Source organism: Branchiostoma lanceolatum, chromosome 11 (assembly GCF_035083965.1).
Source record: "Branchiostoma lanceolatum isolate klBraLanc5 chromosome 11, klBraLanc5.hap2, whole genome shotgun sequence".
Classification (NCBI taxonomy): Eukaryota; Metazoa; Chordata; class Leptocardii; order Amphioxiformes; family Branchiostomatidae; genus Branchiostoma; species Branchiostoma lanceolatum.
In genome coordinates this window covers 16,068,641-16,083,249 of record NC_089732.1, presented here as the reverse complement: position 1 = coordinate 16,083,249, position 14,609 = coordinate 16,068,641, and the positions used below count along the sequence as shown (strand labels likewise).

General features: G+C 41.3%; 1 protein-coding gene across 1 annotated transcript; it reads right to left on the bottom strand.

Annotated features, from left to right (window-relative positions):
- Window positions 1-8,020: 8,020 nt before the first annotated feature.
- On the bottom strand, window positions 8,021-11,996 carry LOC136444313 (monocarboxylate transporter 13-like). Its single transcript, XM_066441824.1, has 4 exons — window positions 11,789-11,996; window positions 11,156-11,287; window positions 8,970-9,779; window positions 8,021-8,253 (listed from the first exon to the last, which is right to left on the bottom strand). The coding sequence occupies exons 1-4, from the start codon at window positions 11,994-11,996 to the stop codon at window positions 8,021-8,023; spliced, it is 1,383 nt and encodes a 460-aa protein (XP_066297921.1).
- Window positions 11,997-14,609: the final 2,613 nt, after the last annotated feature.

Sequence of the window (14,609 nt, the reverse complement as noted above, 5' to 3'; positions counted from 1 at the left end):
TATAGCTCTAAAGTGAATGTCAACAATTGTGTATTCAACGGAAACTGTGAACATGAGTTTTATTTAGGTGGACAAAACAACATAACATGCTAATGAATGGTTAATGAACACATCATATAACTATGTTATCAAACGATGTGAAGTAACCGGAAACATTCAGTACAAGGATTTTTATAATCAATAAAGAAATGGTGTTTATGTTAAACAGCTCATATTCGCCTTCATTGCCTACTGATTTGGCTCGGAGTTTTAGAAAAACTGTTCACATCTTACACTGTAGTTAACATCTAAATCACTAGAAGCAGCTACTGTATTGTCTAGATAAAGATGTACCTCACTGCCACCCACCTCCACATCTTGCTGAGCTGTATTACGTTGGTAGGAATTATCATCAGTTCGTGCATCTTCGGTAACACAAAGAAAATCATCAGCAACTCTGTTATGAGCTACGGTACTCAAAGGGCTAAATATCCATTTTTTTATATTTATGGCACATAATTTATGGCGTATTTTTGCTAATTTTGCAGAATACTAAGCATGGCCGAAACATTTTTTGACCTGAGTTGATGTTCGCGCGAATTCCATCCATATAATTGAATCAACGTGAAGTAAAGAACCAACGTGAACCAACGTGACCCCAAATTACTTACACCCACAAACTTAATTCGGTTACTGTTATTACTCAACAAATCTAACAAGACTATTCACAATACTGCTTTGTGGTCGATAGAAAGGAAAAGAAATCAAAGTATGCTAGCCTTACTCTACGGCACTTACATAGGGAATAAGGAGTTAGAACTCACCCTGTCAACTGTATACTTACTTTTCAATAGTTGCCCTGGGCCCGGGTCTGAAAGATGTGCTCCTTTTTCCTGTTATCGATATTCCACGACTTCATACCATCGCCAAATTATTTTAACCCTTCGGACTGATGTATCATGTGAATGTTTCTCATTAATCATGCAAATAAGGTCATCATTTGCATAAACTGCATCAGATCATCTTCTTCACCTTAATAGTAGAAGTATGACATTGTTATCATAAGAAAGAAGGCTATTCTAGCATTTTCTGAGCAATTAGGCCCTCATTTGCAATTCATATTAAAACTTGTTAACATTCAGATTTTTTCCAAATCCCATAAGTATGAAATCTTTCATGAGAACACAAAAAATCTCGACAATACGGCTGTAAATTTTCACACAGCTACGTCACCAAAAAAAACGATTTTTTTTCCAGCGAACAAACACCGCAGTACAAATCTACCCATGACGAGGTCAGTCTATTCCATTCTGGGGTGGAAGGTTGTTGACGTCGTCGTCTTTAAATACAAGACCACCGTAGCAGTGTTGTGCATACGTTAGTCTGTCAAGTTTTCATTTCTGGCGGTATTATAAATGTTGCATTACTAGCATATATCCCTAATTGCTCGTTTTTAAAAATCCCGGATTTATGTTACCCTGTGGATTTAGGTGAAATAGGATCAGCTGCTATGGAAAAAAATGGCCACGATATAGATTATTCTGAATAGGCAATACACACGTGAAAATATATACATTGCTTTATAAAATTCATTATTATGTTTTAATTACCATCATTCTTCCTCTATTTCGCTGGTGAAGCGTTCATAAATTTTTTGCTTCATTACAGTTTGCCATTGATTCATTCTGGTGAACATAACGCGGTGCTTTTGTTTGTTTTACTGAAATGAATATTAAGAATCTCATAGATGAGTTCAACAAAACAAGATTTCCAAGATGATATTAAAGAGTAAACAAGATAAGGTTGTTGTTCTGATACTGAATCATAAAATTGTCAAAATCCAACACAGTCCTGAAATAGAAGCTACAATGTAGAAGCACGTTAAATCATGTATCATCCTAATAAAAGTCATTTAAACAAGGCAAAAATCCATCATTTGATTTAAACTATTGATTAAGTGGTGAGGCACTTCCTTTCTGGAGATTGAAAAAGACTTGCCTACAATCCTTTTTCTTATTTGAAACTATTGATCAGTGAATTTTAAGTTCTCTATACAACAGTGTCTTCTTGTGAACAAAATAATCAATTTCAACTTTTCTATGATCTTTCCCTTAAAAAGAAGCATATTATTATGAAGGATAAGATTGCTATGTCTACAGATATCACTTCCATACAAAGTTGAGCGAATAAAGAATCCGTCGTATCGTGGCCGAAAGATGCAATGAGCATCACACCTACTTCGGGTGCGTACACATGTGTTGGTCAGGCACAAAAGGCGTGTTGGTCTGGCAATGTAGGTGTGTTGCTCATTGTTCCTGTCGGCCACGGTACCCTCGCTATTGTGTTAACAGTCGCTACTTTGAAATACACGAGTGCAGTTTTTTCCCCTTCGTGACTTTATGTCAATTTTGCAAACCCTCTACAACTCTTGCCATCTTTACGTCACAAGTGAAGCACAACTTCCTCCTATTCAATAATTATAATACAACGTTCTAATTTCTACCGGTTTTCCTGCCTCTGTTTGCCAATGTACATTTACAGAATCTGGAGTTATGGTCGACCCGTGAGGGCAGCAAAAGGACTCGTTGCCGTACGGATGTCACTCGCCAGGAGTCGCGCCCGGAGTAGAAATGTTCTCAGAAATGTGCTCACCACATCAGCCGTTGTTTTTCCCTCCCTCTTCGACTGCTGAAATACAAGAGGTAATATGTTTAGTTCACTAGCCGTCTTACCATACGTTGCGTACAGGCCCCTAAAACCCACGTTCAGGTACTATACATCATTTTAACAAGGACACATGTAGCCGTGTGGAAGTGAAGAAAACAGAGAAAGGAGTATGAGAGGAGATCTGAAATGGAACTTCATCCTGGATTCAGACTGTTAGTTAATTTTGACTAACATTTTCACATTTTGAGCGTTCGAAAAAAATGAGATCCGCTTTTGAATATTATAACCTGCCCCCTATTTTACTCATGGCACATCCCTGAATAAAGCAGCCATCTTAGTTTTTTATAGGTGTTGTGCCCTGTTTTATGCATGAAAATGGCTATAAGATAATATCGTTAATGACCCGATTTCCTTTGGTCTATACAGGGCGCTTTATCATTACTGATATCTGTAGCTGTGTGTATCCAATGTATAAAGGGTCATTTATAAACTAACTGTGAGCAATATATACATGTACTAGCAAATACATGTACTATCTTTCATTTACGCTATAATAAACGTTCAGGCCTTACCGGCACAAACTGGCACGTCACACATCCCCCATCTCGTAAAGAATCCGTGGAGTAGCACAAAACTCCGGATAAACCGTACGGACCCCGGCAGTAGTTCTGCTCCAGTCCGGATGACAGATACCTAGTAGGTGTCATGTTGTGTTCATGAGGTGTTTGACTGTCCCAGCGTTGACACGTCTTGCCTGTTTTGGTCACAGCGACTGTTCCTCGGTAAGATGCTCCATTTCCCTCCTGGTAATCTCTTGCACTTTTAGTGTCTGTTGCGATATTTGCCCGCAGGTGATCCACTATTGCCATGCGTGGGGCCGTTGTGGCGGGCATATTAGATGGTATTCTTGGATGTTGGAAACTACTTATCCTAAATACTAGTACGGAATAAGACTTCAATAACAATAACAGAAAAGATCAACCTGCTTTACCCCTGGTCTAAATCTACAGATCAGTCTTAGACTATAAAGGGCCTTTATCTCCAGATAACAACAGTTATCATTACTGATATCTGTAGCTGTATGTATCCAATGTATAATGAACTAATTGTGAACAATACATGTCGACCAAAGTATGTCTAAGCCAATGACGCATGTGTCAGGTATCCCTCCTGATGTTTATACAATAATGAGCACTAGGAAATTGGCAGTGCAGTGTCCAGATCTACAAATGTGACATACAGCGGTGTAGTAAGGCAGAGAAGTGGATTTGTCATAATCATTAATAGAATGTACATGGAAGAAGAGCATTAGATAATTAACAAAGGTGCAAATACATGTACTAGCTTTCGTTTAAGTATGATAAATGCTCAGCCCTTACTCAGGGGTGTCAAAGAATTCATACGAATTTTACGGAATATATAAGATCCATTACGCAGAAACAAACGATCCTTACGGAATACATACGATCCATTTCGCGGAATACAAACGTGACCCAAAAAAAAGCGTAAGGCATGGCTGCAATTTAAGCCCTACACTGTTTAGTTTATTCATTAATGACCTTGTACACGTGCTCGATAATGCCGAATGTACACCACCATCTCTACATAATCTATTTGTATCGTGCATGTTATATGCAGACGATGTTGTAATATTTTCTGAATCAGATGAAGGTTCGCAATGCGCTATCAATAGATTAAGCGCTTTTTGTACCAAATGGAAACTACAAGTTAACTTAAAGAAAACAAAAGTTATTATCTTCAACAAATCCGGCCGTTCCCTCTCAAAACATTCATTTTTATTCGGACAAGACACATTGGACATAGTTCGCTCCTACTGCTACCTCGGGTTGACTATTGCATCGTCGGGCAGTTTCTCCCTGGCCAAAAAACAAATTTCACTCAAAGCACGTAAAGCTATGTACAACCTGAAATCTCTCACTCGTTCTCCAAAGTGCTCACTAGGCATATTTGATTCCTGTATCAAGCCAATTTTTTTGTATGGATGCCAAATTTGGGGCACTGACTCCATAAATGACAGCTCTCCAATCGAAATTTCGCAACAACGTTTTTGTAAAAATATACTTGGGGTTTTCAGAAACTGTAGTAATTTAGCCTCCAGAGCAGAACTTGGTAGATTCCCTTTGGACTTTGATATATCTGTACGTGTGATTCACTATTGGCTGCGCTTGTTACAGATGGATTATGACAGACACCCATTACAAGTTGATGCTCTTTTGTTCCAACATAACTCTATTACAACTAGTCGTAGATGAACTCTGTTACTACGTGAAAAAGAAATATTAGACCATAGTCCTATTCCTGCAACTCATCCAGTGATATCAGGTCAGTATGTACCATGTTAAGGTCCAGAATTACCAATATGTATATTCAAACTTTTTGTCACAATTTGAGGATTGATTCTGGCAAGCTAAGGTTCTATAAGACATGCAAAACAAGATATACCATGGAATGATATTTAAAATTAGATAACTTTGATTTACGCTCCGCTATTACCAGAATTAGAATAAGTGCCCATCCCCTTGAAATTGAGAAAGGGCGGTACAAGAACTTATCTGTGTGCGAAAGAATTTGTAAATACTGCATGTCAAACAAGATGGAAGACGAAAAACATTTTATGTGAAGTTGCCCGTTCTACGACCACGATAGAAAAGAGCTGTTTAAAGACGCCACCATTTTCCATCCTAATGTCTCCACGTTTTCAGACGAAAAGAAAGCTACTGTCCTCTTAACATCACAAAACCCACAAATTACAGAAAAAGTGGGATCATTCGTCTTCCACTGTCTCGCAAAAAGAAGCCGAACCCAATAAGCTAGAACCAAGTGTCAGTAGTTAAGACTAGAGTAGTCATATGTTATATTGTTCATCATTATCTGTCCGTCCACTCTGTGTTACGTATACATGTACATGTACTTGCAATTAGCCTACGGGCAGGAATTTGCAATTATCTTTTTTTTCAATTATGCCTCGACCTTGTGTAAAATTGTAATAATAGCCTTTATGTCATACCTGGCTTACCTATCGTTATGCCTCACCTTCGCGTGATATTATAATAATAGCCTTTATGTCAAACCTGGCTTGCCTGTCATTATGCCTCGGTCCCAGCCTCCCCGCGGTCGGGCTGGTACCTCGAATGATACGGAATACCCCGTGTTGTATTTTATATTTATGTCATACCTTGGCTGCCCAAAACATTCGATACGGGTGTTCCGGACCGTATAATAACTTTCTGTATCACACGGGCTTCCATAAAATATTTAGAATGCATTTCGAGCGTGCAGGTTGCGCCGCCGTCGAAAATTCGAATACCGGATTCGGAGGTTGGAATCAGTGTTGTTACAATTTTTTGTTCAAGGACACAAAACTCCCTCAACTTCTGGCGCATTCCGCATTGAAATGTGTGTTTTCTCGGAAGGGTATCATCATCATCATCGTTCCTCCTCTTTCGAGGTGCAGCAAGAGAAGTTCGTCCTCCAGAATTTCTTGTCATTCATGGCAGAAAGGAGTTCCTGTCCTTCTAAATTAGTTTCAGTTTCTATGAGTTTCTCGAGAGCTGTGATTGGTCGACCAATCCTTCTGTTTGCGTCCGGGTTCCAAAGCAGAAGCTTTCTCGCTGGTTCACTGCTACGTACAACGTGGCCCGCGAGACTCAGCCGTCGACGTTTCACCACTGTGGTGACATATGGCAATGGTCCATATAACTGTATGATGGGTATGAGATACATAAAATACAACACGGCGTATTCCGCATCACCCTCAGTCCCAGCCCTCCGGTCCGGCGGGTCGGATCGCCCTCCGGCCTACGTGTTGTATTCTATATATATATATATGGTCTGAGTTATATTAGTACCTATCGCTTGACAACAAACACTGTACGTACTGAACGTACTGCCTTGATATTGTACATAGCGTAGACGTATACAGATTTTTTGTTTTGTTTTTATCGCAGATAACGTCATGTAAGGTCAGTAGTTAACCCAGACCGTCTCCGTATGTAAAAGAACTCCCTGCTCTGCAAAATGTATAATCTACTTTTTTTTTAAATTCTGTAAACACATTTAACTGTGCATTGTAACAGTTTGCATTGTTTTTTTTGCATTTGCATATTGTCCAGTTACCAGGGCTAGCCCTTTATAATAGCCACCGGCTGACTGAGTAGCCCTGACTGTATATCTTTTATACAGCCTAAAAAAAACAGAGTGCGGTTCTTGAAACAAATTTCTAATTGCAAAGCTTATGTTTTATTGTCGCCAGTTTGGTCATAGATGCAAGCAAGATATGTACCTGTATGTAATACGCCCGTATTGTGACGTGCTTGATCGCATTTGGGATATTCGGGCTGTACGTGTTTCGTCTAAGTCCGAGTACATTACTCCCTCAAAAACCTGGGATACTGTGACGGTCTTCATTCTACCGCCCTTAGACGAGTGGATGCTAACATTGACTTATGAGACTTATAAATAAAGTGCAAGAAAGCTAAATTATACAGATGCTTACCTAGGTATAGCTTTACGATACCCCTAATGGCTTTAGAAACCTCAATCTAGAGTAAAATATACCGAAATGAAAAGATCTTTATCCGTTGTCTACGGAGATATAACGTTTTTATTCAGATAACAACGAAAAATTTGCATCCTCGCTGCCACTTTCACATCATGAAAGATTGGCCCGAAGGTAGCAAATATATTTATATTAGACTAATGATGATTAACATTGTTTAACGAAAGTCCAACAGCGAAATATGTTTAAACACCCACACCCACACCCACACCCACTCTCTCTCTCTCTCTCTCTCTCTCTCTCTCTCTCTCTCTCTCTCTCTCTCTCTCTCTCTCTCTCTCTCTCTCTCTCTCTCTCTCTCTCTCTCTCTCTCTCTCTCTCTCTCTCTCTCTCTCTCTCTCTCTCTCTCTCTCTCTCTCTCTCTCTCTCTCTCTCTCTCTCTCTCTCTCTCTCTCTCTCTCTCTCTCTCTCTCTCTCTCTCTCTCTCTCTCTCTCTCTCTCTCTCTCTCTCTCTCTCTCTCTCTCTCTCTCTCCTCTCTCTCTCTCTCTCTCTCTCTCTCTCTCTCTCTCTCTCTCTCTCTCTCTCTCTCTCTCTCTCTCTCTCTCCTCTCTCTCTCTCTCTCTCTCTCTCTCTCTCTCTCTCTCTCTCTCTCTCTCTCTCTCTCTCTCTCTCTCTCTCTCTCTCTCTCTCTCTCTCTCTCTCTCTCTCTCTCTCTCTCTCTCTCTCTCTCTCTCTCATTCTCTCTCCCCCCACACACACAAACGTATGTATACATACACCTACACATACTCACGAATAACATATATGATTTTTGCTTTCTATATGTAGGCTCTTAAACATACAGGTACGAAATTTTAAAACATATGTCTATCATCATCCTCATCATCATCATCTATAACATGTCTAAACATACTTAATTTCTTCATATCATCAAGGCCAACTACCTCATCTCCATTCTGGCTGGGGCCTCTGGTACACCTCGACTTCGAACACGTGATGGGAATAAGCACGATCACGGAAAGAAAGATGAAGATACCGGCCGCGTAGAAAGACATGTCATATTTGCCTGTTGCATCATACAACCAACCTGGGTGAAAAACAAAAGAAACACATGCTTGGTATTCAAACTTCGTGAATTGATAAATGAATGAATCGTTTTATGTTGGTCATAATGGTCATAATCGTTTTATGTTGGTCATTGTAGTCACATGGGAAGATTGCGACGCCCAGTACGTGCGAGAAAGAAAGGGCCCTTATAAAGAGAATATTAGAGCACAAGCGAGATCCCTCTCGAGTCGCACAACACATGCAGATTTACAAACACCAACCAAGGGAAGAAGGTAACCATCTTGGACCGAGAAAGCAGATGGTTTGAAGGCGGAGACAAGGAAGCCGTGCATATCAGGTCACGCTCTCCGTCTCCTAACCGTGACCAAGGAAGTGACCTGGGTGACATGTGACACCTAGGTCACGTGACCCCTTTTTATGAGCTGAAGAAAGATGACGGATGCCACCTGAAAACCTGAAAGCTCCTCACAGCTTCAGACTAGTCGTGAGTATAAGTTTAACATCCTTTATTCAACGGTCAAAGGTAGCATCTACTGCCTGGTACCAATGAGTAAGATCATTTGTAGCCCAACAGCTATTTAGCCAAAGCCTAAAGAAAAAAAAAAGAGCCTAGCCAGTAGCTTGAGTAAATGTTTCCCGGCATGCGCATTGTAATGCTCAGTGTTCACAACATGATTATTAGATAGATGCTACATTGATTCTGAAGTAATAAAAAAAAAATGTTGACTGACTTACCTGCAACAGGCGCTCCCAGTAGGAAGGCGGCACCTTCGAAGACGAAGGCCCACCCCAGTCCACAAGAAATCCGGGAGGCTCCAACATATTTTCGCACCAACACAGCAATCAAGGCGTAGAATATCCCCGAGAAAAACCCGTAGAATACCACGCACACCACAAGAACTGTGTAGGATCTCCCGAACGGTATGATAATGTTACATATGGCCAATCCGGTCAGTCCGATCATGTAATAGTAGACTTTGCTGATCTTTCCTCTGTCCGCCAGCCAACCATTGAGCAGCCTTGACGCCGCTTCTGAAATTCCTAGGATGGACAGTAGGAAAGCGGCTGGCGTCTTCTCCACTCCCAGATTTTGAGCATGGGCTACAAGGTGTACAAAAATCATAGAGTTGCCGAGAAGAGTTCCAAATAAAGACACACAGTAAACAAGGAAAGGACGGTGTTTCAGCAACGTTACGTCAAACGTTTCCATTATCTTCTGACAGGTAGGATGAATGCCTTTTATCAGTTTCTGGTCAGTGCTACGTCGTTCTTCTCTGCCGACGTCTTCTTCCTTTTGGTCATCTTTAAGATTAATGGGTCTCAACATGGCACCAAAAACGCAGCCATTTATTAGTAAACCCGAGACGATTAAAAGAGCTCCTCGCCACCCGAACTCATCGATAAGAAATTGGAAGAGTGGAGGGAGAGCAAAGATGCCAACCCCAGTTCCACAGACTGCGATCCCATTGGCTGTGGCGTGCCGCTTGTCGAAGTATCGTCCAATCATAGCTAGCCCCGGAGAGAACATCAGAGAGAGACCGAATCCTGAAAAAAAGATAACGATAAACTTCTTTTATTCCTTTGTTTGTTTGTTTGTTTGATTGTATTGCATACCCGGTAAACTGCCCCATGGCATAACACACCAGGTTTGTACTGCATGGCACTGAATGGCACAAGCTGCATATCCGGACAGATTTCTTTGATCCACTCACACCAGGAGAGGATCCCCTAATCTTTTCGATAAGTGTGGTGCGATCTTTAACGTGGTCGATGTGTGGCTCTGCTCAATCGTCCTTCCCGAGGGACGTCCCTAACCGAGGGTAGGTAATTTTCATTCACTCACTCATTTTGTCCTGTCGTAGTGAGTGAAGTGAGGGAATTCGTGGAATGTGCCTTTCCCAATCGCACAACTTCAACTGGCCTCTCAGGATTCCAACCCAGGACCTCAAACACCCTGCCACTACGCCAACGTGACACCAAGTTTTCTTATACCCCCATTCCACTTGGATGGCGCTCTCGCCGCGCTCTCACGGCAACCTAAAATTGGACAGAGCGCCGTGAGAGCGCCGAACTCCTGAAAAACGTGCTCAAGTGGAATCTCTACGGCGACCCTTGAGTGCTCTCAGCGCGACCATAATGTCAAATGTCAGCAACTTCTTATGAGTGACCACAGACCACTCAACGAATTCAAGAACAAATTTTTGTTACGTTTTGTGTGCTTTGTTGTCATCTCAGCCATACCTTTACCTCTTGCATCATATTTAAATGATAAAATCAAGCAATTTTGGTCGCTGCACGGTCGCTCATTGTGTGTCTTAAGTAATATATGTATGTTCAATTTGGTTTCAATCTACGTTATATTAGGAACGTAAATCACAGAATTTTGAGACGTATTTTGAACCACTGACAATAAAACTTGGAGGGAATTCGTCAATTTGGATTACCCACGAGCAAAACTATGATTTGACCACAAAATTCCAGGAAATTCAAGAAACACCACTTCAAGGATGAAATTTGTTTGAACTACAGTTAAGACCATTCAATCCTCATAGAGCGCTCGCTGCGATCCTTGAGCGCTCGCTGCGGCCCTTTGATCCCACTTTGGGCGCTCTCAGGGCGCTCACCGCGCTCTCTCGGCGCTCTCACGGCGCTCTTTTTTTGAACGCCCTCCTCGGCGCTGTCACGGCGACTGTTTTGGCTCTCTCGCCGCGCTCCTACGGCGCTCTCACGGCGATCTGGCCAAACTGAGGTCGCCGTAAGATCGCGGTCCGGAAACGTCACGCAGGGATGAAACAGCAGTAAACTGTTCCCTACAGAGATGAATTATTAGTCCTTTCAAAACTTTCTTTGTAATTTGGCAAATAGTTATATTTCATTACATTATGCATTAAGTTATCTGAGAAAAATCACTGTTAGGATACCCACGCTGAAGAGCAGGTGTATCATCGTCTGTGCGAAGAAGCTGACGACAAGTCCCACGGCAGAAATGACGCCTCCTGCGATGACGACTGTGCGGCAGCTGGTCAGGTTGCAAAGGGCTCCGGCAAAGAGGGCTGTAACGGCGCAACAATGGCAATAATTGTGTCTTCCTTCCTTTGTCTAAGTCTTGGTAACGTTGAAAAGTTACACACAAAAAAAACTGCAACAAAAACAACTTAAAATAGTTAAATAAGCTATTGTCTGTCTCGTCTAGTCTTCCTTCTTTTTGATTTTGTGATACATGTACCCCAATTAAAAGCGGGAAATAAAGAGAGTAACAACTTAGACATTAAAAAAGGTGTCTAAAAATCACAAATAAAAATTTAGATTTTATCAACCAATGTTTGAGGGAGTTGTCCTGTCTTTGAAGATTGCTACGCTCAAAATACGTAAGCAGGTTCATCATCACTACCATCGTTCACCAAATATCATCATCAAATATTATAGTACTAGGTCAAACAATTCTAGATCATAAAATTGAAAGCAGAAGATTTGTGACATCGAGAATTTTCACACAACCACATAACAATCCATCAGCCTGCAATATATATGTCCAGTGCATGTTGTATACTCACAAAATAGTAACACAGCAGCCCCTAGGATAGAATTGATGAAGGAAGTCACTCCGGCACTCTCCTGGAAAACCTCCCGGAACTCTGTGTAGAACACTCCGAAGGACTTGACAGTACCGACCACTACAACGTGTAGGAGAAATGTGCTGGCCACAATCACCCAACCCCATCCGCCATCTGGTGGCTTTTCCACAAACTGCACCTTTGCCATCCCTTCCAGATGATGGTGCACAACTTATGCTCGTTGGATGCTCTCTTCTGTTGAAAACCACCTGAGGCTGAGAGGAAAATATCTCAAATATGTATATGTATATCTATATATTGATGATAATAGAAGTGCTGTGTTCACATACAAGGCAGATGCTTTAATGTGTCTTCTGTCCATTTTGCTGGCAATAAATAAGATGCGGGTTGACTGGCGGCAGTAGCCCCAATGATAGTTGGTGACAGTGCAGTCGACAAATCAAAATAATGGTTGATTAATCAACTGCCTTATCAAACGTTACAAATGCCAAGACTGCTTGACCTCCTTTGAGGACAGCAACCTGAGGATTTGGCTGAGTGCGCGCGTCAGATGACCTTTTCGCAGAGGCCTTCGCAAAAACCGGTTTTACAATGCCTGCCCACAGTGACCTCTCGCATGACTCGCTTGAAGTGTTTCGGGCTGACATACCTTGTGCTGTACAAAAACATTCTGAGACAATGACATTTCGTATATGATAATGTTTCTGATGCCTGTTTCAGTTTGAAACCACCTGAGTGCAAAAAGGAAAGCATATTATTCTAAGCATATTCTGATGATGACGTCATACAAGGACGTCGACAAGGACTGTGCCGACAAAAAAACGGTATGACCTAAAGTCTAGGTGGTACATGTAAAATGTCTGTCCTGACTCAATGGCTCAAAAGCGCTTGTTAATCTAAATCATTTGATTGCAAGGCTCGCAAAACAACAGAACTATATTTGACAATAGCCTGGGTGCCAGACCACCGCGCTCCTGGAGCTAATCCTTCGGCCGGGGAAGCAACTTGCGCTGCCACCACAGATAGCACACGGCCCACTAATTAGCTCTGGAAATCAGAGTTCGTCGGCCAAGCACTCCAACTCTATCCCAACTACTAGGTCTTCCCCGCTCTAAAGGGGTTATCATTGCATCGCGCAAAAGGTCTGGTATCCAGACTAATTTGACAACGTTCTTATCAAATTAATACTTACGCAAAGATCTATGCTTTCTCTTCTTCACAAGTTCCGAAGAGAACTCCACTATGTTCTGTGTCTATGTACATAAACAAGGAATATAGGATAGTCGCCAGCGTCACGTCGCCACCGCCACGAACACGGCTAGCATTAATTGCCTTCTCCACAACTGTACAATAATCAAGATAGACTCTAGTCAACAACAACACTTGAAGAATAAAACAATAGGAAAACCACCAATCTACCTTAATATCGGAGGTAACCTCTTATCTCCAATAACTAAACCTCTAGGCATTATCACACTTGAATAAGATTGCTTCTCCACAACTGAACAATACTCGGGATAGACTCGAGTCAACAATAACACTTGAAGAATCAACAATCAATAACTAGAGCTCCAGCCATAATCACACTTGAATAAGGTTCGATTTGGACAGTATCAAGTAAATGCTATCAGGATTTATCTTAACATGACAAGCAATAACATGATCATAACAGCCTCGTGTGAACAAGGGGCGGGCTGGGTTGGAATGCAGCCTTCATGCAGAGTGACAGGCTACGAATGACGGGCTGGGTGAAGGGAGATGGAAAGGAGGGGATGGGAATTGGATTAATTAGGAGAGAGGTAGGGGGTACCCACGTGTACTCCGACAGGAAGTGGTATTTTCCTCGAACGTGATACTCAGGGGCAAACTTCTGATCTTCGACTGCGTCCGTTGACCCAAGGACACTATATGTCCTTAGTTGGCATTTCATGTATTCGCAACGGCCTTCACAAAAACCGGTTTTAAAAATGCCTTTTCGGTGTGCATGACTTGCATGATATGTTCAGGTTGACCTAACCCAAAACAAAACAAGAGTCCGTAGGACACATTTCTCCGTGAAGTATTTATAGTGTGTACATTGTAGCTTAGGTGTTTGTTAATTCCCTTTGCTATTGACCTGCTAGTATTAAGATAAATGCATGAAAAACGATTAACGTCACCATGCTGGTATATAGTCTCATTGTAAGACCGTTCTATTTTGCAGCTGTACAGTCCGGATATGCCGTTTGTACATTCGTGCGCCGAGGGGCTACATACAGGTCGTTTAACATAAACCTAACTAACATATAAGTGACATAGACAGTGAAATATATACAGTACATGGTTTAAACATACATGGTAGACGAACGTGATAAGCTAAGCTAATTCAGTAGAGTCAACTTCTCGCTTCTTTTTACATGTGTAGATATATGAACAGATCATGTTTCTGATACAAGGGTTGTCTAGACGCAACAAAAATACAAATTTATCCGTTGCGTTTAAATATTCAAAGTATGGGAATTTCTCTTTAATACATTTGAAAAGAACATTTGTTTCTATATCGTAAAGTTTACAATCTAAAATGAAGTGCCGCTCATCTTTTATTTGAGTTAACTTACAATATTGGCAAAGTCTATCTTTTAGAAGCGTGCGGTTGTGCCTTCCTGTTTCAATATATAAGTTGTATGTTGCTAGATGTACTTTATACCATACCCGTTTCTTCCTTCCATACATAATCTGTCACAATACCACAACACAAACAAAGTGCATGTAAGAAGTCACATCGAGATAATCAATGACAATATAAAAAGAAAATCTGCAG

Coding starts and splice junctions, on each gene's coding strand:
- LOC136444313 (XM_066441824.1), bottom strand. CDS start 11,996: ATGGCAAAGGTGCAGTTTGTGGAAAAGCCACCAGATGGCGGATGGGGT. Junction 11,288..11,788: donor GGCTGCTGTGTTACTATTTT/GTGAGTATACAA, acceptor GCGCCGTTACAG/CCCTCTTTGCCGGAGCCCTT. Junction 8,254..8,969: donor ACTGGGAGCGCCTGTTGCAG/GTAAGTCAGTCA, acceptor TTTTTCACCCAG/GTTGGTTGTATGATGCAACA.